The sequence below is a fragment of the Hypomesus transpacificus genome, chromosome 4, assembly GCF_021917145.1.
Source record: "Hypomesus transpacificus isolate Combined female chromosome 4, fHypTra1, whole genome shotgun sequence".
In the NCBI taxonomy this organism is placed as follows: Eukaryota; Metazoa; Chordata; class Actinopteri; order Osmeriformes; family Osmeridae; genus Hypomesus; species Hypomesus transpacificus.
Window position 1 is genome coordinate 1,260,290 of NC_061063.1, and position 26,310 is coordinate 1,286,599.

The following is a 26,310-nucleotide window of genomic DNA, read 5'->3' on the forward strand; positions in this document are numbered from 1 at the left end:
ACCTTGTGATGGGTCTGCCTGTGACTGAAAATCACGACCCTACCACCGTCCACCACTGATCTTGGGGAATCCTCCCCTTCGGACGAGTGGTCTGGGTTCCCAGGCGGAAGGTTAGTGGTTCAATGCCCACCTGGGTTCCACACCATGCTCCTTATCACACAAGTAAAGAGATGTAACCCTGACCAAAGTAATAATGTCTGATTGGATAAGAGTAGTTATATATCAATGGGAGGACCTGACCTTTATACCTCCAGAGAAAAGTCGGTCTTTCAAACTAATTTAGCAGAACAACAGTAGATCTTTATTTACAGTTCTTTAACTCTGACCTCCAAATGTCCTATTGGGGAAGGAGGAGGGATAGTGATAACAAGAAATGGGGAGAGGCAGCGCTAGACAGAGACATAAACCAACACAAAAAAAACAGAGAGAGAGAGAACAAAGGGTATGAAGACACAATTGGACCGACGGGTGGAAATGGATGTGCACTTAATCACTGACAAAAGATGAAACCACAAAACTGCCTCGGACGTAATCTATTCCTTCCCATTGATGAAATAGTTGATCAGGGTTGTTTGGCAATGTTTTTAGTTGATTGTACAATGTTTTCACAAAGGCCCTTTTCTCGAAAAAGACAGCATCCAGCGTCACTGAAAGATTATCTGATCGTGCCTCCAAACCAAACAAGCCCCCATATGTTCTGGATACGCCCGTTTTACTGTGTATCCAGATGTTTTGATCATTAACCAGATGCTTTTTCATTGATAGTGTGTGTTGCCAGTCTGGTTTTTCCAAATTACACTTTGACTGTGTTCAGGATGGCTGTATTACATATGAATTAGGGAATAGCAGAGGCTTCAATCGTGGTTGTAGATCCTGGTAAATTGTTGTCCACAAGTCCAAGACAGCAATACGGTTAACTCCTGCTCCAACCCTAACCCCATCATACCCTCAAATGCATGTGTCACTGTCAGGATGTGAAATAACCACACCGAATACAACACTCTAAGAATTTATTCGGATCGGACCTTTGGCCACATGGTTAATGAGCAACTTAGAATAGAGTGGAACAGAACATTTTCAACTGCAAACCAATGACCACACCAACCGTCAGGAACCGCGTCGAACGAAGGTTGAGGTGTTAGAAGGATGAGAGGTAAGTAAAGTCACTCAGAGAGACCATTAGTCTACGTTCATCGGAGAGAGACAAACAGCTGGGATACGAACCACTGGAATACTGGTTAGACCTGTGCACTTCTAGTCCTTGATTATCTGCTGCATTTCCTATATGCATCATCCATCCATGGCTTTGATGAAAGCATCTGCTAAATGAATCGATGCAGTGTAGTATATTAAAAGCGCCTTCACATACAGCTGGGCAGGACTGAGATACATGGTCTTATCTGACTTCTAAGGAAATATGGTATGTCCTCATTGGAACCTAATCCGAAACACTTACTGAACCTAGACAGAAAACGTTTCAACACCATTACGCTTTCAGCTTCCCAGCAACTACACACAGCAACACACACACACACACACACACATACACATACACACTAACACACACACACAGGCCTACGTGCAGCTCACTCCCCCACACAAGACCTCTGTTACAATGGATTAATATAGTAATGAATGTGGCTCTATTAACTGCTACATAATAAATATGACAAATTGTATAAAAATATACACCTAAGGATCAGAGATGTACTAGGGAAGGATGGGGGGGGGGGGTGGAGAGAAAAGGGTAGATAGACAGGCACCGAGATCCAGGCCGAGAGAGAGAGAGAAGCGGAGAGGGAGAGGGATGAACGGCGACGGAGAACGATATCGAGCCAGCCACAAACAGGGAGAAAAGGCACCGTTGGACAGGAGGGTGAGACGGAGGGGGCGCCCGCGTGTTAGTCGTCCGCCTCGAAGGTGCGCAGGTACGTCTTGAGAGAGAGGGCGTGGGGCAGGGTGAGGTTGGTGCCCCTGTAGAGGTCCAGGCCCGTCAAGATCTCGACGTCTCGGACGCGCGCCGTGTGGAGGTGCAGCAGCTCCTCGACCCACTGGGACTCCTCCTCAGCACTCTGGGGAACACGCACACACACGGAGACACCCACACACACACAGAGAGACACGCATATACACACACCCAGATAGATGTACACACAGAAGCACACACAAACAGATGAAGACAAATATAGAGACACACACCACACGGAGACACACACACAGACAAAGATACACACACGGCCAGATGAAGACACAAATACAGGCACACACACACACACACAAACAGGACATGGTGAACAAACAATATATGCCTCAACACGAGCATGCCAGTTTTGTAATGGTGATATTAGTTCAACTCTGCGGAAAGGTGTCATAACACAGAAACTCTAAACAAAGGCCTTGATTGCCTTCATAAATCTTTTTGTTTCACAAGTTCGTCGGAGCAACCATGGAGGGTGGATATTGTTTGACAAAAGAGTCAAGAGTTGACTTGTTCCCAAGAAGAAGAAAAAAAGTCTGGCATCTAGGAACTGTACTGACAACAGATCAACACCTGCATGAAGTGTAAATGGTCCTGAGCCCACGTAAAACATAGGCCTTATTACGCAATGTTTCCATTGCCTCTATTCGTAACATTTCAATCTTACAGGGTGTATAGCTCTGCGGAGTGTTGGGGGGGGGGATGTGTGGCGGGGGGGGGGTAAGTGTGTGTGCATGCGTGTGTGTGTGTATCAGCACATGACAGTAACATGAGTCAGCAAGTTGATGAGGTGGTGGGGGCAGGGGGTCGTGACTGTAAACATGGGTTGTTACCGGTCCGTTGTAAACGGTCATGGTCAGATAACAGTTATGGTCATTACACATAATAGTCTATACAGACAGGCAGAAAGGCAGGCAGACAAACAGGCTGACAGACTGACAGGCAGGGAGACTGACAGGCAGGCAGACAGGCAGGGAGACAAGCGGGCAGACAGAGAAGAGCAACAGGTGGTCCATTCACAATGGTTGCACCAAGTTATTCCTTCACGATAAAGATAAGATGCATAACTAGGTTTCCTCGATCTCCCTAGAAAACCAATATCGAGGTGGTGCCCCTTTGATTCAATACTTGATTACAGATGAAGTAGTTCTATTCTTCAACGACCACAACCCGCTACAAGGTCATATTTCCCAGAACACTAATGCCCTAGCAGCATATGAGCCAGCAGAGGAAACCCAAACATTCATCCTAATAGGTCTGCAGATCTATAAGAAAAACGGCGTTGTCTAAAAGCAAAGGCTAGGAAGTGTCAGCTAAAACCAACATCTAAAAACATGAGCAGCTGTCCGTGGGTGTAGAAATGCTGTCTGTTAGCAGTATCTGTAATTACGTAGCAACCTGGAGCATTTCAACTGGCGAGCCACGAGAAGCACATGTGGTTCATTAGGGTGGTACCATGACGTGCAGACGGAAACAAACACATCCTCACACTCAGCCTTACAGCTCCCCCAGGTTGACAACTGCTGATACTGCAGCTAATTCCAACCGCCTCAAATCTCCTGCTCTCTTGCGAAGTGTGGGTGGGGGGGTGGGTGGGTGCACATGGGGAGTGTGTACGTGCGTGTGTTCACCGTTCGCCACACGTAGAACGTGTCCGCGTTCACGCATAAGCGTGTGCATGTGCGTGCTCATATTTGAGCGCGCCTGTATCGGTGTTTGCGTGTACGTGCGAGTACATTTCTGCATGTTTGCTCGCGTGGGTGTGCATACATGTGTGTGTGTGTGTCACTCACGTTGCAGCTCTCAGAGTTGTCGGGCCGGTGGGGCAGCAGGAAGGAGAAGGCGCTGAGCGGGCCCTCGCACTCCTCTGCTGTCTGGTTGAGCTCCTGGCAACCCGTCACCACCATGAAGTAGTGGGTCGGAACAGGCACTGAGGCCCCTGCAGACCTGGAGGGAGGGAGGGGATGGTTAAAGAAGGGGGATGCGGGGTGGTGAGTGGTGGTGGAGGGGTGTGTGTCTTTGTGTGGGTGGGTTGTAAACATACAGTTACACAGTCAAGGCTACAGTACACTCAACAGATCTCCGAGTCCTCTCTCTCTCTCGCTTCCCTTTTGCGTTCTCTTTCCCTTTGCTCTTTATCTCTCTTTGCACTCACACACACTCAGACAAGTAGACACACATACACACGCAGATACACACACACACACACACACACACACACACACACACAGGTACAAACATGGGTAGAGGAAGATGACCCGGTCAGCCCTGAGCAAACAGATACCAGAACAGGAGAAGGCCAATCCACATTGCAACAGCAATCATTAATGAAACGAAATACATCTGAAGTCAAATACATCTGTTCTATCAAAAATCCACCGAGACGTAACCTTTGACCTTTTGAGTCTTACTCTTTGATCTTGGCGGTGGTGTCGCGGAGGCCGTCGTAGTTGTGGTCGAAGATGGGCCCCGTGAGAACGTTGATGCCGTTGGTCTCGTCAGCGTAGCGCCGGAGCAGCACCCCCTGCAAGTAGCTCCACACCTCTGCAGACCGAGGAGGAGAAGGGGTAAGGGAGGAGGGGAAGGAAGGAAGGAAGGAAGGAAGGGGGAGGGGGTGAGGGTGGCAGAGGATGAGGGAGGGGGTGAGTAGGAAGGGGTGAGGAGCAGGGGAAGGAGGAGGTGGGTGAGAGTGGGAGAGGGTGAGGAATGGGGGGTGAGATGGGTGAGGGTGAGAGAGCGGGTGTGGAGAAGGGGGAATAAGGGTAAGGGGGTGAGTTGGGGGGAGATATTTCTCCCAGACTACTACAGACTGCTAACCAGAACTGGCTGTCGCATCCGACAAACAAGAACAAACACTGGCTCCTCTGGTTGAGACTGAGGCTCGCTTTGTGTGAGTGTGTTGTGAGTGTGTAGGTGGGTGTGTGTGCGTGCTTGTATACTGTGTGTGTGTGTTTGTGTGCACGGAAGCACGTGTGTGTCTGCTTCTCCCTGATAAGCTGGGCGTCTGTGTCGTCCCAGGAGGACAATGGTATCAGCCTGTCTCCTCTCAGACCTGAGGTCATCACACAAGCCTCTCAGAGCTCACACACACGTGTGTGTGTGTGTATCAGTGTATAAGAGTCTGTTTGTGAGTGTGCGTGTGTGTGGGGTGGGGGGGGGGGGTCTATGAGTGTGTGTGTGTGTGTGTGTCTGTGTATCAGAGAGACAAGCCACAAACAGTAAAGGACCAATAGAGATACCCTGCAGATCCCCTGACAGGGAGTTTAAACAGTTGAATAGAGGCCTCACTTTCAAAAGGCAACATGCTTTGAAATGAGTGAGATAGCCTGCTTGTAAAGGCCTTGTACACAGCTGGAGACAGTGTTGGTGAGACGAAGCAGGACTCACTCTTAAAGGCAGGGTACATGGGGACTGTGTTGGTGACGAGCGAGGCGTCATATCTGGATTCTGGAGATGTGGCCAGCTCTGTCGACAAATAACAAAAGTCAGGCATTCATCCTTCCAGATAAACAGCAGCAGATGTTCTGTCACAGTGAGATCATTCAAGGCTTTTCGCAGTTTGACTGTTGCCCTTTCCCCCTACTAGACATGGGAGGTGTGTTGTGACGTCTGAAAAGCCCCTGCAATTGCCCCGGAAGGTTGATGAGAGATGAGCATGAATTTGTAGATGACAAAAAGCTGTTCTCACTGTCATGTAAAACACGGGAACTATCAGGACATGTCATGACTCCTTCAATGTGTCCTGTGCACAATTCTTAATCCTTCCATGTCTTTCAGAACTTTTTAATGAAAGTTAGGCCTTGAATAACTCAACTTCATAAACCCTACTGAGGCCAGGAATACCTTATGGATTCATGAGCAGAGTTGATGATGGCTGCTCAAACGCTTTAGAAACAGGACATGACACTGACCCACCTGGGGGGTAGAGGAAGCCCTGGGTGAGGCCCGTGTCCAGGCTGAACAAGCTGCTGCAGGCCAGGCTGTGTTCCTGAGGCACCCGCGTGTCCGCCCTCACGCACCCGCTCCCGGCCTCCGCCACGGAGGTCACGCCCTCCTGTGAGAGAGAACCCGCATTCATACGCGCACACAGGCCTGTGCCATACGTGTTACCTGTGACATGGGGGGCCCCACGGAGGCGCCGTTGTAAAACAGGGTGAATGCGGACGCTTGTTTGTTTGTTTGTGTTGTTGGAGCTGCACGCAACGCCATGCGCCGTACAGGGCCGTAAAACGTCAGCGGTGAGGTCACATGGTTCTGCAGGGATAACTAGACGCCAGTGTATCTGAGCAACACCGCTGAAGCGCTCCGAACAGACATGCTAACGGCACACACACCGCACATCCACTTTCACCTGTAGGGATATGAGTGTCCCTGTCTATCTGAAGGAGATATTTCACGAGGGTAGGGTACCTGTCTGCTTGGTAAGGATGTAGGAGGTAAATAGGGGTACCTGCCTGGACAAAGTAAAGGAGGTACGACGTGGATATGGTACGTATCAGGGCAAGGTGAAGGATATCAGGGGAGGAGCAGATACCTGTGTCTTGTAGTGATATAGGAGGTGATATAGAGTGAGGATGTGGTCCTAGTCCTGAGCATAGAGCTGGATATAGTAGGGGGATGTGGTACCCGTTTGTCTGGAAGTATTATAGGATGAGTAATATGAGTGACCTGATATTGGAGGGGATATAGGAGGGGGATGCGGTACCAGCCGGCGAGGGGTGAAGGAGGTAGGAGGGGATATAGGAGGGGGATGTGGTACTGCACCGGTCTGGGCAGGGTGGAGGATAGAGGAGGTGATCCAGGAGAGGGATGTGGTACCTGTCGGGGCAGGGTGAAGGGGGTAGGAGAGGGATGTGGAAGGAGGGGGATGTGGTACTGCACCAGTCTAGGCAGGGTGGAGGATAGAGTAGGTGATCCAGAAGGGGGATGTGGTACCTGTGGGGGCAGGGTGAAGGATAGAGGAGGTGATCCAGGAGAGGGATGTGGTACCTGTGGGGGCAGGGTGAAGGATAGAGGAGGTGATCCAGGAGAGGGATGTGGTACCTGTCGGGGCAGGGTGAAGGATAGAGGAGGTGATCCAGGAGAGGGATGTGGTACCTGTGGGGGCAGGGTGAAGGATAGAGGAGGTGATCCAGGAGAGGGATGTGGTACCTGTGGGGGCAGGGTGAAGGATAGAGGAGGTGATCCAGGAGAGGGATGTGGTACCTGTGGGGGCAGGGTGAAGGATAGAGGAGGTGATCCAGGAGAGGGATGTGGTACCTGTCGGGGCAGGGTGAAGGATAGAGGAGGTGATCCAGGAGAGGGATGTGGTACCTGTCGGGGCAGGGTGAAGGATAGAGGAGGTGATCCAGGAGAGGGATGTGGTACCTGTCGGGGCAGGGTGAAGGAGGTCCAAAGCGGCATGGCCAGCTCCAGGCTGTAGGCGCTGATGAAGTCGACGTGATGCAGCAGACTATAGCGGCTCTCAAACAGAACAGCAGGGCGGCCGTAGGGCAGGTGGGTGGTGTCTGCAAAAGAGGACGGTCATCCATCTGCTACATTGGATTCATTTAGCGGATGCCAAATACGACATACTTCACATACTAATGGGGGATTTAGTGCAGTAGATAGCGCATTCAGAACACACAGTACAGCAGATCATCCAGAACCTGAAGTCGGTCTGCATTTCTACCTGTTTTGGTTTGTTTGTCTAGCCATTCATTCCATCATCTACTCATTACTTCCTCATTACATCATGTATTTAACTCATCCATTCATTCAGCACTGTGATTCAAGCCCAAACATCTGGAATTGAGGGGTTCAAGAGTAGAGGAACATACTGTAGGAGTAGACACCATCTGGGTCTGGGCTGAATGGCTGACTGCTCTCCTCCACCTGGTTCTGAAATACCAACAAAGGTGCAGCTAAACCAACAAGTATACCATACCTAGTATAAAACAGTATACAGTATAAAACACCTACTGTTTATACACAGCATATATTTACAGTGCATGTACTATCAGTCTAGGATGTTCTGGGACAGGGCTGCGCCAAAACCCCTCTATTGTGTGAGCAGGTTTTGTCTGATGAGACACGCTTCAACATCAGCTTAAACTGTTTTCTATCCCCCCAGGTAACCCCTCCACTGACCTCGTCATCACAGCTGCATCCTAGGGTGTAGGAGGCCGGGGAGGCTGGGTCGGCGAGGGGGGGTAATGGGGCGGAGACCTCCTCGGGCATGGCGGGGGTGTAAGGAGGGGACTTCAACATGTCATTCAGACTGCCATGGGTTCCGTTGTTAGGGGCAGGGCTTAACCCCAGGAGATCTGAGGGGAAAGCAGGGTACACAGAGAAGTGTGAAGTAGATTCAGAACATCTCAGGAGAATGATGTTGGAATGGAGCACGTTTGAAATGCCGGTGCCTGAAAGGGACTGAACCAGGATCAGCTTACCACACATGACGTTGTACAACTCGATGTTTTCAAACGCAGGCACTTGTTTCCGGAACTTAAAGGTTGGCCCATGGCCCAAAAAGATAGTCTATTGTTTTGAGAGTACAAAATTAAACAGATCCTGGTATGAGGACATGCAGGAGCGAGAGCAGAACAGAACCAGTGAGCTGATGAAGGGTCACCATGACGAGGACCAACAGTGATTCAGCAGGTTTACCTTCATGCTAGTGATCTTGTTGTCAAAGCCGTGATCGCCAAAGAAACCACATCTCCCTGGGGGCTTTCGGTTTTCCGGCATTTTCCTGCAAGGCAAAAAGAAGTTACGTGGAAATGTGACAGGTTTTCCAAACAAGTTGACATTCCTTTGCAATGTTGTTGTTTTTTTTTTACATTTTTGTCATTTTAGCAGACGCTCTAATCCAGAGCGACTTACAGTAAGTACAGGGACATTCCCCCCGAGACAAGTAGGGTGAAGTGCCTTGCCCAAGGACACAACGTCATTTGGCTCGGCCGGGAATCGAACTGGCGACCTTCAGATTACCAGCCCGATTCCCTCACCGTTCAGCCACCTGACTCCCTGTTGTTGAGTGTACCTGGCGATGTGCCACTTCCTCTCCATGAGCAGGTGGACCTCCTCTATCCTGCGGTTGTTGGCGTAGTGAAGCCTCTTAGGAAGGTGCTGCTTCAGGTACGGCTTGAAGTGCTGACTCGGCATCTTACACTACAACACACGAGGTCAAGGGGTCGTACAGGTATATTTTGTTGGTGGGAAAGGATTTTTGGTCTTTTCTTACTTACTGTGAGATTGGCAACTACTACTTTGGGGTCGTCTGAAAATTCAAATTGGGAAACAAAGGTTTAGCTCGGGAGATCCCTTGAATTTCTCTTTTCTTTTTCATTTAATTCTTTTGTCGTTGATACAAAGCAGACTAGACTAACCTACAGATACACCCAAACATCCAACCACACACACACACACACACATACCCGACCACACACTTACAGGTAGTAGACTTGGGGTCGCGGGGCCTGACTCTGCCCAGAGACCCTGGGATCAGCTGGATGTCGTCTATGTTGAGAGGATAGGAGCTTAGGAACTCCATCTTGTCACAGTGGGCCTCCTCCATACCTGGTTCAGGGGGGCACACAGAGGAGCATCAAAGGTGCGTCTCATCTTGATGATGTCATCAAGTGCTACCGGTGAAGTGTTTTTAACTAAACACTAACACTAGGCTAAAATATCCCTATGACAGCTAAACAGGGGGGCACGGCAGGCGTGTGTGTATGTCTCATGTTGATGACCTCATCCAGTTGTTGTGGTCCCTGTGCGATCCCCGTGTTTGACCTACCGTGGTCTCCCACGATGATGATATTGACGCAGCGATGAAGATCCATTTGCTTCAGGCCGTTCATCAGTTGCCCAATGATGTTGTCTATCTCCCTCAAGGGGTTGTCCAGCTGCACAACGACAACAGCCAAACACGTGTGGTCAGTGTGTAAACACATCACATGGAGCTTTTTCCACCCAATCAGAGAGGAGCTCACCTCACTGCTTAAAGGACCCAGTCTGTGTCCAAACGTGTCTGGCTGCTCTGAGTGGACTGCATAGACATACGGTCTGGAAATAGCACACACACACACACACGCAAGTAATTAACTATAATTAACTGAAACCGCTGATGCAACTGACCTTGGAATATAAATAATGCTGATGGTATGCATCACTGATGAAGATGTAGGACAGATGAGGTAGTATACTGTACACACATTAGGACATACAATGGCTCCTGAAAGTATTCAGACCTTTTGCCTTTCAGCACGTATTTGTATTGAATATTTCACAATATTTAAACACTACACTCAAGTAGTATAATTGTGTAATAATGACAAAGTGACGTGTTTTGTCCCCGCAATTGTATTAAAAAACTCAACTGAAATCTCTCATTTACATAAATATTCAGACCCTTGCTTCAGTACTTGTCCTTTTGGCAGCAGTAAGAGCTGTGACTCGTCTCTACAACCTTTGCACATCTGGACAGTTCATCTTCTTCTTCTTGGCAGATTAGATTCCCAAGGTCCATCAGATCACATGGGAAGCTGTGAACGGCCATTTTCATGTCTCTCCACAGATGTTCTGCTGGGTTTGAGTCTGGGCTTTGGCAGGGCCACTCAGGGACAGACAGAGACTTGTCCTGAAGCCATTCTAGCATTGTCTTGGCTATATGATTCGGGTCATCGCCTTGCTGGAAGGGGAACAGCCCTGATTGATGCCTCACCACAGTTCCTTGGACTTCATGGCTTTGTTATTTTCCTGACATGCAGTCTAAATTGTGGGACCTACAGGTGTGTGCTTTTGTAAACATTGTCCAATCAATTCACTTTGCCACAGGTGGACTCTGATCAAGTTCTAGACACATCTCAAGGTCAAGTTAAGCTAATAGAATGCACAATTTGGAGTACCACAGCAAAGATTCTGAATACTTATGAAAATCTGAGATTTAAATTTCTGAATAAAAATAAAACATGTTAAGGGTTAGTCATGGTGGATGATTGAGTGTAGGTTAATGGGCAGAATGGCTCAACACTATAATTGCGCTAAAAGTGAAGGGATCAAAATACTTTCTGAAGCCAATGTATATGTAGAATGTATTCTACACAACATTAAATGTACCATGGCCTTACCTCTCGTCGTCAGGAAGACTAAGCCACCTCAAGATGGTCAGTATTCTCCTCTCCAGGGGGATGACCCTGGGGGGTGACACACATACACACAAAGACATGTCAGCACCCTATTGGACAACTGGAACTTCCTCTAAACCATGATATTGACCTTAAGAAAACTACAAATGATCATCAAAAGATGATTTGACTTGATCTTTCACTGCCGGACAATGCATGTTTTTATGTACCCCCCTTTGTTTCCTTATCGTGAGATGAATGTGAGATGAAGGTCTAGGGTCAAAAGTGCCACGAACCCACAAGGCACTTCTAAAAGGCCAGCTTCCTCTCCTTTCATGCTAGTTGGTAAAGCTTGTTAGCTGAGCCCTGCTGAAGTTTTGGGTAACATGCAAGGAGGGGATTATTTCATCTAAGCTAATTGATTGAGCTCACTAGCACTGCCAGGTTGAGATTTTGACAAGCATGCAAAAAGGGGAGAATGTCATCAATGTTCTTATGCTAATTAGCATAGCTTGCTAACAAAGCCAGGCAGTGGGGTTCTAAAGGCGTGAAAAGAGGCATGAATATCATCTATGTAATTACGATCATTAGCGTAGGTTTCAAACACAGCCACGGTGCAGTTTTGGCTGGCATGCAAGGAGGGGAGAATGTCATCAATGCTATTATGCTAATTAGCATAGCTTGCTTAAAACAGCCGGGCTGGCGTGGTAGCAGGGGTGAATGGCGTCTGTGTCTGCTGGTTAGTGACTGGGGGGTATTGTTGTTGTTCGTCAGGATGTGACTGAGAACCTGCCCCCCTGTCCCCCCTGTCCCTCGTGTTTGTTACCTCACCAGATATGCAGTCACAAATTCTTCCAGATTTTCACCAACCCCTTGTTTAATTGAGACGTACTTACAGTATAGTGTATATCTATTTTTTACTTGTTAATACAATATCTGGCCTAAACGTTGATCTCTAAATTCTTTCACCATCAATGTTTTGTTTCTACATGCAGGATTAAAAGAAATAAGTAATAGTGTAACTCACCACGGCCAGAAGAAGGTGCCAGCTTTCACTCCTTGTTTCTCTGCGGTGATCCAAATCTGAAGAAATCGTCAAAAACAAGAATTCAATCAAATACCTTCTTCCCCAAAAATCTTAGTAGCATTTTCTTCCTCTCTGATATACCATAGTAGTAGTACATGACAGCAGACATGAGTCAATTCCTGTTTGCAAATATGCTAAATACTAGGGAGTGTGCTTGAATTATCCCAGATAGTACAACAAGACCATTAGATCAGTCACTAAGGAGTCAGCTAAAACAGATTAATGACTAATGTCATTAAGATCATACTGTTGAATAGTTGTATGGTATTATTACCATAGATAGTATTGTGATAAATAGTTTATCACAAGTATTTAGAGCTAGGTGCTGTAAATTGCTAATAAATTGATTGTATTGTGACCGTAGCTTGTATCTTTATATATAGTATCGTTACAGATAGTTCTAGATATTTAAAGCTATACTCACAGGCTGGCCCCCCCACCAACGATGGTTCAGTTTCTCTCTGCCCCTCAGGTTGAAGTTGGCGTCAAAGACCGGGTCATGCATGGTGTTACCCACAATGCCGTGGGACTCTGGATATAGACCCTGATGTAAAGCGTGACGGATCAGCTCACAGGTGGACACTGACATATAGTCTATTATATGGTCATTCAAATGTTATTACAGTTTAAATATAACCTAATGTAATAATGTTTCATTCAACTTAGAGATGGAACTGAAAAAAGAATCCTTTTTATAAATAGACACATTTCCTAATAATGTACATTGCAGGTGTTCCCTTTACTGGATAGTGAGTAATTGCACTATGCCTGGATCTTGTGCTGTTCCTTGATTAACCAACAAAATCAGAGCCTTGACTTCCTACTGCACTTTCCATATGAATGAGTATGTCTCTATGGATACAAGCATCTGTTAATCTGCTTAATAGAGAACATGTCAAATGCAATAAGCCTTTAGTTTAGGGTACTTACCGTGGCTAGGGTGTACAGGTTTGGGAAGGTTTTAGACGGGTACACAGGTCGTAGGTAGGGGGCGTGGGTACCACATGTTCCTGTGAGAAAAGGTCAGGTCAGACACGTCAACCTTGTGTGTGTGTCTGTGTGTGTGTGTGTGTGCAAGTATACATGTGTTTGTGTTTGTACTTTAGTGTGTTTATTTGTGTGTGTGTGGGTGCAGGAGTGTGTCCAGACATTTTTGATAGGGGTGGCACCAGGGATGGCACGCCTCTGACTGGGCATATAGCCAATCATATATTGGGGTGGCCAATCAGATTTCAGGGGTGGCCCGTGCCACCCTAGGCTACTCCCTGGACACGCCCCTGTGTGGGTGGGTGTGAGCATATCGTACTGAGCTTCTCCATGTTGGGAATGACTGTTTTCCCCTTCTTCATGTAGGACGCCCTGAAACCGTCCAATGACAGCATGATGAGAGGGGGCCGGATGAACCTGGAGACAGACGACCACCACACACACACACGCGTGTTCAACACACACCACGCACCACAAGAGAGAGACAGACGAGGAAACACTCAGGTGCAGAAATACAAACCATACCATTTGTTTGTCCAGCTCATTCTAACCAAATTCAACCCAATAATATGTTTAATGTCATATAACCAGCATATCAGTATGCATTGCGGGACAAGATATGTGTATATAGGCTATATATTACATTTACATTTAGTCATTTAGCAGACGCTCTTATCCAGAGTGACTTACAGTAAGTACAGGGACATTCCCCCCGAGGCATGTGCCCAAGGACACAACGTAATTTGGCACGGTGGGGAATCGATCCGGCAACCTTCTGATTACTAGCCCGACTCCCTCACCGCTCAGCCATCTGACTCCCGTATATATATATATATATGTGTGTGTGTTCCAGACTCACCCTGCAGGGCATTTTGGGCTTGTGATTTCCACACAGTCTCCAGCCAGCCATGTCGCTTCCCCTGAGGAGCAAGATGGTTTCAAAAAACAAACCGAATCGGACAGTTGAAGACCACACTTTCCTCAACAACAACACCAACCACCTCAGCGCCACCCACATCAACAACCCCGGTGAACCATCAGCTACCTTGGCAGAGAGACTTGTAGTTGGAGCAGCAGTCTCCTCTCTCCAGGCAGTCGTCGGAGCAGTGGCAAGCATGGTCATCGTTCCTGGTCTCCCCACAGCGGCTCTCGCTGCACTCAAACCCCCCCGCTAGACCGAGACACACACACACAACACAACTGTGTTTACATTTAGGGAAATATGGGGGAGGGGGGGGTCCTAGAACACCCCTTAGAGTTAGTGAACCCCCCATACGAGTTGGAGAACCCTCATGAGAAGGAAAACGTAAACACGATGGGTGCCATGCTGTTGGTCTCTGACGGCTCCAGCAGATTTCCCTGACCTGTTTTCAGGCAGTGCTCGTCGAAGTCGGTGCAGCAGCTGCAGTACGTCTTGCACAAGTTGTCACACCTGCATCCGGGAGGCTCAGCCTCCTCCAGCTCGAAGCAGCGCCCCTTACAGGAGCCCGCCGAATTCACCCATGGGAAGTCTGAGACAGGCACTGGGACCAGAACCACCACAACAACAACACCATCAGCTAGCGAACTAGCTAGTCGACAGACAGGCGAACGAGCTCAGAACATTTGTATTTCTATTTAGTCATAAACATGGATGAGCAATGACGTTATTCAATTTGACAATTTATTAAAACCGCTACACTCTGAAATACACGGTCCAATGTCAAATCCCGAGTGTGAAATTGTCGAAGAGGCGAGCTTCGAGAAGGGTCCCAAAGTGATCACAAAAAGAGACTTAAGGTGAGATGGGTCAAATGGGAATTCAGTACAGTGCATTAGTTCATCAGTGAAGTTAAGGGATGTGGGGGGGGGGGGGGGAGTAGTGAGGGAGGAGAGGGTGAGGAAGGGGAACAATATGGGTGATGGGGGATGAGGGAGAGGTGGGGGGGTAGTTGAGGAGGTGAGGATGAGGAGGGGGTGCAGCTACAGTGATGGGGGGATGAGAAAGAAATGGGGGGGAAGTGGTGAGGAGATGGTGAGGATGGGTTGAGTTAAGCGTGATAAGGGGATGAGGGAGAGGTGGGGATCGGTAGAAGGGTGAAAAGGGTGGGAGGGTGGAGGGGTGGGGGGGTTACGTTTAGGGGGTGATTCTCCTCCTTCCCCGGGCCGGCTGGCCTGGAAGACGTACGCCCATCGTCCGCTGGGACACTGCAGGAGCACCATGGCAACCACTACCTGAGAAAGACAGGTACATGACAGGAACGTGACACTCAAACTGCAGCCGGCTCAACTCGCTGTACTCAATGTGATTCCATTTGATTTGATTTGATTCAGTACAATTGACTTTGAACTCAAGTGAGTTCACCTCTGCTCAAATCGAGTCATCTCAGATCAAGTCTCTGCACAATAAGTTGAGCAGTCAAGGAGAGTCAAGTCAAGGTGAGTCAAGTTAAGGACAGTCAGATCAGCTCAAGTTTCTTCTCTCACTCAGGTGACCAAGGGCACATCGTGCTGTGAGGACGTTTCGGTCTAATACTGCTGGTCAAGGGCAGATATACTAATAGACCAAAGCACGCGAACAGCAATGCAAATTGAACGCTCTTACATTTCTTTCAAATGCACTTGGTCCATGACAACACTACAGGAGGAATATTCATACAACTAATGAAAAGGACAGTTATTTGAATAATAGCCTAATTTTCTCATCTGACTTGCAACTCAAACAAAGTCAAAAAGGCTTTTTCCGTTGGCAAATAGCCTATTATGTCTCCATCGCGGAATAGTGAAACAGTTTAGGTTGGTTGTAGCTAACAGTTTATTGTCATCTGTAAAGCTTTCTGTGACATTGCTTGTAAAAAGTGCTATACAAATCAAATATTTTCTGAAGACCGCAGAAAACTGTCATCCTATGAATTTCCAGCACGTCAATTTACTGATTGCAAGCCAACATGGGAGCATACTATCAGAAATTAGTATTAGGCCTTAATCTTGTCATTTCGTTTTTTGATTACAATGAGTTGTCCAAAATTACATAATTGCAGTTCACTTGTAAATATTTGAATATCTTTCGACTGGATTCAAAGTGCAGTCCTTTCTGACACGGGTCGATACATCTTTCCTGCAAGGCGTGCAATGTCCCCAGTCAAAAATGACAAATCAAAACCACATACAAAACATCCTGTCACCTAAAAACAAGATACAAAAAGACGTCATCTCACCGTACCAAATGTATCTGTACCATCTTTCATGTAGAGTGTAAATTGTCCAAAACGTTTGGCCAACGTCCACTTCGGCCCGGACGGTTGCGAATCGATCAAAAGGACGCAGGGGTTGAGTGGCTGGCTACTTCGTTGTTTGCCTTGCTCAGCTCTCCTAGCGCTGCCGGCCAATGCAGATGAAGTAATGGTGACAGCTGGGCTCTGGTACAACTGGGCTACTGGCAGATGTTCCGTACAGCATAGTCCGACTCAGCACTTAACCGCGGGCTCAGTCTCGACTCCTACGCACAACAGAGACCTTCTGCTCAATGCGGGAGGGAGAGAGAGTGGGAGAGAAAAAGGTAGAGAGAACGACTGAGGTGGAGAGGGAGTGAGAGATAGAGAAAAGAGAGAGGGAGAGAGAGAGAGAGATTTTGAGAGGGCCTCCAAGAGGGTAACAACGTGCTGGGATTTTATGCAACTCTCTCTCAGCGGTGACAACAGTAACATTACACAGCCAAGTCGGAGGAAAACATGGAGGGAGGACAGAGAGGGCAGAACTGGCTCTGGATCACTCAGACCTCTGGCTCTACTCCCTGACCTTCTGACCTCTGCACATGACTCTGCAATGACTTGGCCTTGAATTTGAGTTTGTTGGTCCAATAAAGTCCAGGAATAAAGACACCCATTGTAAATATGTTGAGAAAAGCAGACCTCACTTTCCCTGTGGGAAGTAAGCACCCCTCCATTCGAACACACTGCACCTTTCTGTGTGTCTGCGTGCAGTCCACTGCACACCACAGCAAAGATTCGACGAAAGTATGTTGAGAACGAGTCAACTCCTTTAGATCTTACACGGAATGAGGTGAATGGCTGGTTTTGAAAAGTGAAATTGTATTCGTTTAGTCGACACTTGTATCCAAAGTGACATACAAATAGTACATTCAGAAAGTACAGCAACAAATCAAGGATCAGAAGTGCACAGTATCAGTGTTTCAGTGGTCAGAGTCAAGGAACGCACTGCATTTACCAAGGATTGTGCAACAGCACCACATGGTTATATTTCACAGAGCCTGGTACGTACAGACAGTACCTTGACTCGGATCACTGATATACTCTTATTACGATACACTTCTGAACCGTGATTTTCCGCTGTCTTTTCGAAAATGCATCGTTGGATAAAAAACGTCTGCCAAATAAATACATGTCAATGTTTCGCCCTGGTGCAATGATTAGTATGCCTGTGCTCTGTGTTTGCTGAGAGCATGTCACAATGGGACAGTTACTCAACGTCAGTGCTAAACCCTCGGAGTGTGCCGGGACAAAAACAGCCAATGACAAACCTTCTCCACGTCAACCCTGATACAGCCGGCTCGCGGACGAGATCCAACCCACAATGGCATGCGTCGGGTAAACCCTACACTAAACTGACACTATATGGCCAGTGCTTCCGTTCCGGATTACACCGCTGCGATCGATCAACAACATTCTGACAAGTCTGACCTCCCCCACCCCCACCCCCACCCCCACCCAGCCCAGGCATCCTTGTGAAACTTGTCAGGAGCTCAGTTGAAGAGGTGTGTGTGTGTGTGTGGGGGGGTCTTCTTGGAAGAGGCATTGCAGCTTTGGAACAGATCAGAGCACTGTTGTCCCCGCGGCGGTGCTCATGTTATCATGACGGGAGGCAGAAACAAAGGAGCAACAGTCATCCCTGGGAGGCCCTGGGAGAGTCGGGGAAGAGGCTGGGGAGGCTGGGGGAGGACTGGGGGAGGGCTGAGCTCGATCAAGGAGGGCTGAGGAGAGTTGGGGAGGATTGGGAACGTTTGGGGAGGACTGGGGAAGGTAAGGGAGGGCTGGGGAGGGCAGGTGGGGGGCTGGGGAGAGTTGGGAAAGTTTGGAGAGGACTGGGGAGGGCAGGTGGAGGACTGGGCAAGGGAGGGGAGGGCTGGGGAAGGTAAGGGAGGGCTGGGGAGGGCTGGTGGGGGGCTGGGGAGGGTAGGACTGGGGAAGGTAAGGGAGGGCTGGGAAGGGCTGGTGGGGGGCTGGGGAGAGTTGGGAAAGTTTGGGGAGGACTGGGGAAGGTAAGGGAGGGCTGGGGAGGGCAGGTGGAGGACTGGGCAGGGTAGGGGAGGGCTGGGGAAGGTAAGGGAGGGCTGGGGGAGGGCTGGTGGGGTGCTGGGGAGAGTTGGGGAAGGCTGGGAAGGTATTGTCAGGGGGCTGTGCGAGGTTAAATGTCACAGCTGGAGTCTAGAAGCTTCTCCTGTCTCTCTCGGCCCCTGGCCAGGGATTACCTGGTCCGTGCATGGAGACATCTGATTGGCCTGTGCACCCCCAACACCCTTGGGCCACGCTTACCTTCCTGATCCCCAGAGGAAGGGGAGCTGAGTTGGGTTTCCTGGTCGTGTCCCCACCTGTGGAGATCTGTCTCGGTTCTAAGAAAGGACTCATTCACCTCCACACTCCTACGGGACTAATATGACAGTTCCGGCTCAGGATTGGGCAGATATTTCCTAAGGCCCTCAGGCACTGGCTGACAGGCTTTACTTTTGAGCACTCTGATTGGACAGTCCTGGCAGCACAAGGCCAGAGAGATAAAGCCTCCTTTCAAAAGTTTGGGGAGAAGCTTTTAGTTCTCACATTGTGGCTTAAGAAAACTCTAAACTACGTCAGCTTTAATTCTGGAGTGAAGTGTTTGCCTAAAATATAACAATGTGGGAGTGAGTTCTTAGAAAGTGGTTAACTTTGTTACACTTGTTATTAAAGTGGTATATAAGTGAATATATGGAGAAGTGGATTGCTTGAAAGTGAAAATAAAACAAATGTGATGAGACATCAGAATGAGACACCACTGTACTTTGTCCAAAGTTTGTAAATATTTGCCCCCACAAAATGTGAGCGTTCACAAACACACGTGCACACACACACACACACACAGACACACACACAAACACACACACACACTCACAGTACGATCCATACATGGAAAAAAAGACGAAACAGGATTTCGAGTATTTTTTGCAGCCAACATCCAAATCATTCTTTTTGCGTTCCCAATCCCTGCCTCGATCCTTCCTCCTGTATCTCACAATGCAGTATGCCAGCCAGACCTCTTGTCCTTAGAGAGGCCCAAGACAGTGAGTTACTGAACCAAAGGTTGTGGTTTCCTGCTAACACCCACACAGGCTACACTCTGTTCAGACCCACTGACCCAGAGCAAACAGAGGAATATCAGTACAAACAGGTTGAAAACAAAATAGTTGGACTACCAGGAACTAGTGGGGCAGAGGTGTAGGTATATGTGAACATAGCGAGAGTTAGGGAGAGTTGTAGAGGACTTATAGGAAAGAAGGGGGGGGGGAGGGGGGAGGGGGGAGGGGCTGGGGGGGGGGAGACGGGGGGGGGGGGGGGGGGGGGGGGGTAATGTCTCGATTGTTGCACAAATGAAACACACTAGCAAGGTATGTATGGGAGGCCGGGGGTGGGGGTTAGGCTAGAGGGGGGTCACATCATTGTGGCGCCTTAATACCTGCCATGCCAGTTTAAATTATCCTTTAGCAGTGAAGGTTAGACTCTAGCGGAGCAAGGTTTTTAATCAGGGAGGGGAGGGCAGGAGTGTCGAGAATTTAGAAATAACGGAAGTAATTAAAATTTAAAAGGAAATAATCACAAGATCAGTATGAACATTCCAGTTTTACCCATCTGGCTCTTTGGTAAATAGACAGTTGATAGTACTTCAAATTTCTTTCGATACAATGTTGCAATGTTGGCCCACTCACGCTACTGGTTAGTAGTGGTAACATACTGAGAATGTGCAGATTTATTTTGGTTTACATTTTCTCACCTGTTTCAGTTATAGGTTACCACCACTAGATGGGAGCATCGTCTTCTATATACCTTAAATGTCTGTCCTCAAAACGCCCACGGTCATTTGTTATCGGCAGTTAATAATGATCTAATCTTAATCATATAAAAAAAAGGAACTGATCTGTCAGTTAAAAAAACATTGTATCATTGTATACACCTATATATATGCATACATATATATGTATGTTTGTATATCAAGTTGTTAATATTGGTTGGTTTGGTAAAAATAGTCATCAAAACCAGTGCTGCTAACAGGTTTTATTTTGTGAAAGGCTTACTGTACTTTCCATTCAATTAACTTTTGTCTAATGATTAAACTGAGTTGAGTTGTAAGCAGACCGGAATGTTCATTTTGTTCCTGGCATGGAATGTACTAGTATTACTATCTCTGTGTGACGACCTCAACAACAGTGTTGTTGTTGTTCTTGTTATTGATCTGATAATTTCCATTGATCCCGTCCCCTCCAAATACAAACATAGACATGCTTCCTCTTTCTACCATTACTCAAGAGATTCCCTCCATTCAAATGTCATGGAAACCCTAATATGCCAAATAAAGTGAGTTCATTTTTTTAAGGGGAATAGCTGTAGGGCTGTTATGACACAAACAAAGCTACAAATCCCGTTGGGATTGTTTCCACAGGTTAATACTCCTACATTGTGCGGTTTGAGGAAATGGTCACCTCAAGTGTTTCAATTAAGCATGACCAGGAGTGGATTATGGAAAACTCCACTGTTTCTCCTTCATCCCTCCCTCCCTCCCTTTCTCCCTCCTTCCCCCTTTGTCCCATTAGACCTTTAATGATCCCAGCTGCTCTTTCCCCTCTTATCTACCTCCGCTACAGCCTGGCAACTATCCAACTCTCCCTCTTTTCTCCCAACCTTTCTCCTTCTCTCTCTCTTTCTCTCTATCTCTCTCTCTCTCTCTCTCTCTCTCTCTCTCTCTCTCTCTCTCTCTCTCTCTCTCTCTCACCAAAACGTTACCACTCTTCCTCCCACCTTCCCTCCCGCCCTCTTTCATATAACCCTCCCTCTCATCGTCAGTGGGTCAGTGTGTTTGCTCTATGGTTTAACATTTACCTTCCTTTAGCCCAGCCAGCCTGCAGACTTTACAACCGAGGCAGAAGCCACCCTCTCTCCCAGACCTCCAGAATCCTCATCCTAATCCTGCCACCAGATCTCAGCTGAGATCCACACCTGAGCCCCACGCCTAGAGTCTCCTGCCTCCTCATCATACGTCCATCCAGGCCTCCTGTCCCTGCCTTCGTCCAGGCCTCCTCTCCTTACTTCCATCCAGGCCTCCTCACCTCACCTGCACTCTGTCCCTGGCACCTTCACCCACAGGGCACTCCCATTCACCAGTTGACCAGCCTCCAAGGCACAGCTACCAGATCATGGGACCTCGTACAGGTGGTGAGTTGACTGGGTCCTTACAGAAGATGTGTGTGGAAGATTTTAACAGTGATATTTGGAAGTTTTTATTTAAGGTTTGGGGGTTTTTATGCTGTGTTATCACACTGAAAACGTTGCTGGTAGAATAGTCTTTCCTGTGGATTGTAAAGTTATATAATCCAGTGCAACCCACGTCAAACACAACGGATGAATAATTTCAAAGACACTACTGATACAATAGGCAAACTGTTCTGTTATATTGCTAGTGATTTCTTATTGACATTGTTTTAATATTTCAGTAATAAAAAAGAAAGTAGGTCTTCCCTTTTTTGCACTGTCAGTGGCTGTGGTTACCAGTGTGGTACTGTGGTAAAGGAGGTGAAAGTTTACTTAGTTGTGGGGACGTATCACTAATACTGATAGCTGGATCCAGGGTGAGTTCATTAGGGGGTAAATAGTTGGCATATTTGATGAGCAACAGTAGCTTATCACTTTGAAGGAGTAGATTTGGCGAGGGCAAAGAGGATGGCTGTGTCAAGGTGCTCATTCAACACTGCCATAAAGATTATGACAATTACAAAGTATTTCATGACCTATTTCTCTTTTACTCTCTTCCTTTTTCTTTTCTTTCCTTCCTGCATTTGTCTACCTTTCTCTCCTCTTCTCTCGGTGTCTTCTTTACTCTCCTCTACCCTCTCCTTTTCTCTAAACTTTCTTTCCCTCCATCTGTCTCTCCCCCTTTCTCTTGTCCCCCTCCATCTCCCTCTCTAGTCACTCCATCTAAGTCAGGGAAGATGGTGTCCAGAGGGGAAGGACGCAGGCAGAGGAGCAAAAGCGACAGCAGCTACTGCAGACAGGTCCCAGTTCTCAGGTCTTCCTCTCCGGTGCTCTACAACCCCAAATCAGGTACCAGATACAACAAAAAAGAAACCAGCTCAAGCCCAGATGCTTACGTAACCTGGGTGAATCGGTTAACTTCACTCAATCTGATCTAGGATCACATCTGTCTGTTTAATAAAACCCCAGGAACAGGCTAGAATCAGATCCTGGGCCAAGACTAAGAAATTCTTGATAACTTCAGGCTATGGGTTCACCCCTGCCTCCTCACCCCTATACCTATTCATTGAATTTCACAATTAAAGTCACAGCTATCACACTTTGAAAACAAGGAAACACCATGTTTCATAACACTGGAGCTCTGTTGATAACCTGTGTTGAATTGGCAGTGTTGAAGAGACCAGTGAGTCCAGAGGAGCTACAGAGACCAGGAAGTCCCTACACCAGGAGAACATTCACGGTACAGAGTCAAAAATACAGTATCATCCAATCCAATTGTGTGTGTGCATGCCTTTTTACAACCAACGCCACCCAAGGCTTCAGAGTAGCTCACAGATATCCACAAACCTCACTGTGATGCGTTTCCTGTCATCCTTATGTGATCCTGTGCAGATCGTGGGGGACGCAGTGGGCTGGGGGTTTGTGGTGCGAGGCAACGGGCCGTGTCACATCCAGGCTGTGGACCCCAGTGGCCCTGCTGCAGCCGCTGGCATGAAGGTGAACAAGCGTGCAATGCATCATGGGATTTGTTGTTTTTGTTTGATTCAAGTCCAAAAGACATTTTGGAAGACATTTGACATGTCTTACAGTTAACAGGTGGCATACCACTTACATGAAGCCAGGTGATGCACACTATGAGCCTAAATGAGACCTGAAACTGATATTTGATGTTCCTGGTTCTTCCTAGGTGTGCCAGTTTGTGGTTTCGGTCAACGGCTTAAACGTGCTCTCCTCAGACTACAAGACCGTCAGCAACCTCATCCTCACCGGACCGCGAACTGTCATCATGGAGATCATGGAGGAGGCAGACTGCTGAGGCCCATGTTGAAAGGATGTAAGATGAAGATTTGTGACTTTGGATAAAGTTTCATGACGCTGGATGAAGTTTGATGGACATTTGATTGTTTACTCCAGTCAACCTGGCAGTGTCATCGACTAGGGAGGGCTTTTCAGTCAGGGAACCACTGGGTTCACAAATCCATCCAGTATCCTGCAGACTTTGACATGGAACTCTGTGTGCTGACATCATCAACGTGGGACAGGAGCCATGACACAGCAACAATGAATCCTCGACAGAGATATGACACTGGTATGATGATAATCCCATCCCTCCACACAAACACACAGGGAGACAGACCTGCCTTGTGTTCCACTGGTCTGACTTTTGACCCTGTTTGCCACCTCATTTCCCCCCTTGGAGTGTGTCCCCATCCACAAAGTGGTTTCCTCCCACGTCACCTTGTTCCCTGCCCCCCTATCAGATCTAAGACAAACCGGCCAGTGTGATAGAGCCTTCAATGTCCTCTTTTATTCAAACCTTGCCGTTCAAACCAAACAAAGCTTTTCAGATTTGAGGAATGAAAGGGGGAAGGAGGAGACATGAGGAAAAAGCTTACTTGAATAAAACAGACAAGCTTGTTTACGCTAGTGCCGGCTCTCCCTTTGTCCTACAGGTTGCCTAGGAGAAGCTTATGAGGTGTTATGAGCCGAGGTGTTACTCACTGCAACAACAAGCCTTACACTTGTTCCTGCAAGCACAGCATGTTCATTATCAGGAATATATTTGGTTTTTAGAGTCATTCGTATTGACTTCGGTGACGATATTTAAATCTTTCGATCATTTTCATTTCATTTAAAATCAAATCAAATGTTTTTATCACACATAATGTGGTCCAATTCCTACACGACTGTTGAGTAGTGCCATAACTTTGTTTTGAACTGTACATATTGTTATAAACTGTTTCTTACATGACATTCTCTTATGCTCTTATTTTATATATTTCAACCATCATTGTATACAGAAATAAGACAATTTAACGGATGAAGGAACTTGGATGTTATGGTCTTGATTATTCCTGAATCCTGAACTGCATTTACAGCATTGCTTTCATTAAATGTTAAACCTTAACAGATACGATGTGAGTCCTTGTGCAGAGTACTGCACACTCTGACCAACATAATAAACAAGATAAGACACTAGTCAATAAGCATACAAATACAGATATAATTTGGGGTCAGATGAGGAAGTCATTCTTGTTGCAAGTTAAAGCCAAATGACCAAAGTTGAAATCAAATAGCATGAACTATAAAATGACCTAAAGATTGGAATTTAATCTTGACAGTCAACAAAATCACATGGACTTTGTCAAATCATTAAGTGACCATCAGACCAACACAAAAGAGGGGTGGTTATGCATGACACCACAGAACCCTGACCAGCGAGTGACCAGAAGGGGGCAGTATGTGTCATGCTGTGCAGTGTAGTGTTCTCTAGTTAGGTTTGGGTGATTTACATTTCAACAACCAATGGAAACCTATGACTGAAGGGGGTGTATGTATATATGTACATATTATTTTATGATCCTGAGCAGGTTTTCATATGGAACCTTATGATCCTTAGCAGGGTTCTATATAGAACTTTATGATCTTTAGCAGGGTTTTGTATGGAACTTTATGATCGTTAGCAGGGTTCTGCATATAACGTTATGATCCTTAGCAGGGTTCTGCATATAACGTCATGATCCTTAGCAGGGTTCTATATAGAATCCTACAGTTCTACATTTAATCTTACGTTCAAGAAATGTTTCATCTGGAGCTTTTATTTGAAACCTTCTTCTAAGGTTAACCATAGCTCTGTCCACATCCTTTGGTTTTTAGAATGTGTAGTAACTATCTGTCCAGTACAGTTTGTCTGTAAAGAGTCTGGCTATCTTAATGTTAACAGTCTCCTTTGAGATGAGAACTCAAGATGCTGTCATCGTCCTATCCACATTAGTTAATAACACATGGTTGGCTTTTGTGATGAAATATAATGGAAGTTATTTTTGTGCCCGAATTTAACTTTTCAATTCCTCTGAAAACAGCAGTAGTCAAAATCATACATCTGTAAACACTGAAGTATAAGAAATATCACTCTCTCACACAAAGGTACAATGTTCTTCCTCTACAGAATGGGGACACACTATCTCCTGTCAGGAAGAAAAAGTTACAGACTTTAAATCCAGACTTGGGTCAAGGGTCAAGTTCAGATTCAGCACAGGTCAAGCACACGAACAGTTGCACGACAAGTATTTATGGCTGAGGGAGGGGGTCTAGCTCAACGTTTGAGTCTTTGCCTGCAGGAGGTCCCAGGTTCAACCCCCCAAGTCCCCCCTAATAAAAGCATCATGCAAGCATCATGTCCAGTGCTGCACCTGTATTGAAACCTTGTCATTTGACAGGGTGGGTGGGCGGGATTGATAGTGAGGAGTGACCTTAACCAATCCAGCTCAGCTCCATCTCCCCACCCTTAGTTGATCAATGAACAACTCCACACACTGTGAGAAAGACAGTGTAACCACACACCTCTCATTACTGTCCATAACTTACCGTCGAGGGTGAATGGGGGCCTCCGATGATAAAAAAGGTGCTAAAAGGGATTCCACGCATAATTGGTTTTCCAAAGTTGAAACCCCTTCCACCTCTTGTCATGCTGGCGACCTCGCTGTCATGGAGATGGTTATGGGACGCTCGAAGGGGCATTCCGCTCTCTCCCTCCGTCTGCGTGTTGAGACACGTTCGGCAGAGGAGTTGAGGGTGGGGGTGAGGGAGATGGGGGCTAGACGTAGTCGGGGCTCCAGTTTGTTCGTTCAGTTCAGCTGGATTCAGATTAGAACCAAT

The 26,310-nt window shown here is 47.2% G+C and overlaps 2 protein-coding genes across 3 annotated transcripts; one reads left to right on the forward strand and one right to left on the reverse strand.

Moving 5' to 3' along the window:
- Nucleotides 1-1,002: 1,002 nt before the first annotated feature.
- Nucleotides 1,003-16,739, reverse strand: LOC124467523 (ectonucleotide pyrophosphatase/phosphodiesterase family member 2). Of its 2 annotated transcripts, XM_047019828.1 has the most exons (25): nucleotides 16,365-16,739; nucleotides 15,277-15,376; nucleotides 14,527-14,685; nucleotides 14,208-14,333; nucleotides 14,022-14,082; nucleotides 13,482-13,579; nucleotides 13,106-13,185; nucleotides 12,600-12,719; nucleotides 12,116-12,171; nucleotides 11,092-11,157; nucleotides 9,955-10,027; nucleotides 9,759-9,867; nucleotides 9,413-9,538; nucleotides 9,208-9,239; nucleotides 9,003-9,130; nucleotides 8,627-8,711; nucleotides 8,410-8,497; nucleotides 8,108-8,283; nucleotides 7,798-7,858; nucleotides 7,346-7,485; nucleotides 5,894-6,032; nucleotides 5,366-5,443; nucleotides 4,390-4,522; nucleotides 3,772-3,925; nucleotides 1,003-2,072 (listed from the first exon to the last, which is right to left on the reverse strand). In XM_047019828.1, exons 1-25 carry the CDS (start codon nucleotides 16,380-16,382, stop codon nucleotides 1,902-1,904), a joined length of 2,577 nt encoding a protein of 858 aa, XP_046875784.1. In that variant the 5' UTR covers nucleotides 16,383-16,739; the 3' UTR covers nucleotides 1,003-1,901. The 2 variants fall into 2 exon arrangements, with proteins under 2 accessions (XP_046875784.1, XP_046875783.1); XM_047019827.1 differs by having other exon boundaries at nucleotides 9,759-10,027.
- Nucleotides 16,740-21,292: 4,553 nt separating this feature from the next.
- LOC124467348 (DEP domain-containing mTOR-interacting protein-like) lies at nucleotides 21,293-24,406 on the forward strand. The gene is made up of 5 exons (XM_047019616.1): nucleotides 21,293-21,615; nucleotides 22,366-22,500; nucleotides 22,821-22,891; nucleotides 23,044-23,148; nucleotides 23,339-24,406. Exons 1-5 carry the CDS (start codon nucleotides 21,597-21,599, stop codon nucleotides 23,465-23,467), a joined length of 459 nt encoding a protein of 152 aa, XP_046875572.1. The 5' UTR covers nucleotides 21,293-21,596; the 3' UTR covers nucleotides 23,468-24,406.
- The last annotated feature ends 1,904 nt before the right edge of the window (nucleotides 24,407-26,310 follow it).

Coding starts and splice junctions, on each gene's coding strand:
- LOC124467523 (XM_047019827.1), bottom strand. Junction 12,172..12,599: donor GTTGGTGGGGGGGCCAGCCT/GTGAGTATAGCT, acceptor CGATTTCTTCAG/ATTTGGATCACCGCAGAGAA. Junction 8,284..8,409: donor GTTGTACAACGTCATGTGTG/GTAAGCTGATCC, acceptor CTTTCCCCTCAG/ATCTCCTGGGGTTAAGCCCT.
- LOC124467348 (XM_047019616.1), top strand. Junction 22,892..23,043: donor ACACCAGGAGAACATTCACG/GTACAGAGTCAA, acceptor GATCCTGTGCAG/ATCGTGGGGGACGCAGTGGG. Junction 23,149..23,338: donor CTGCAGCCGCTGGCATGAAG/GTGAACAAGCGT, acceptor GGTTCTTCCTAG/GTGTGCCAGTTTGTGGTTTC.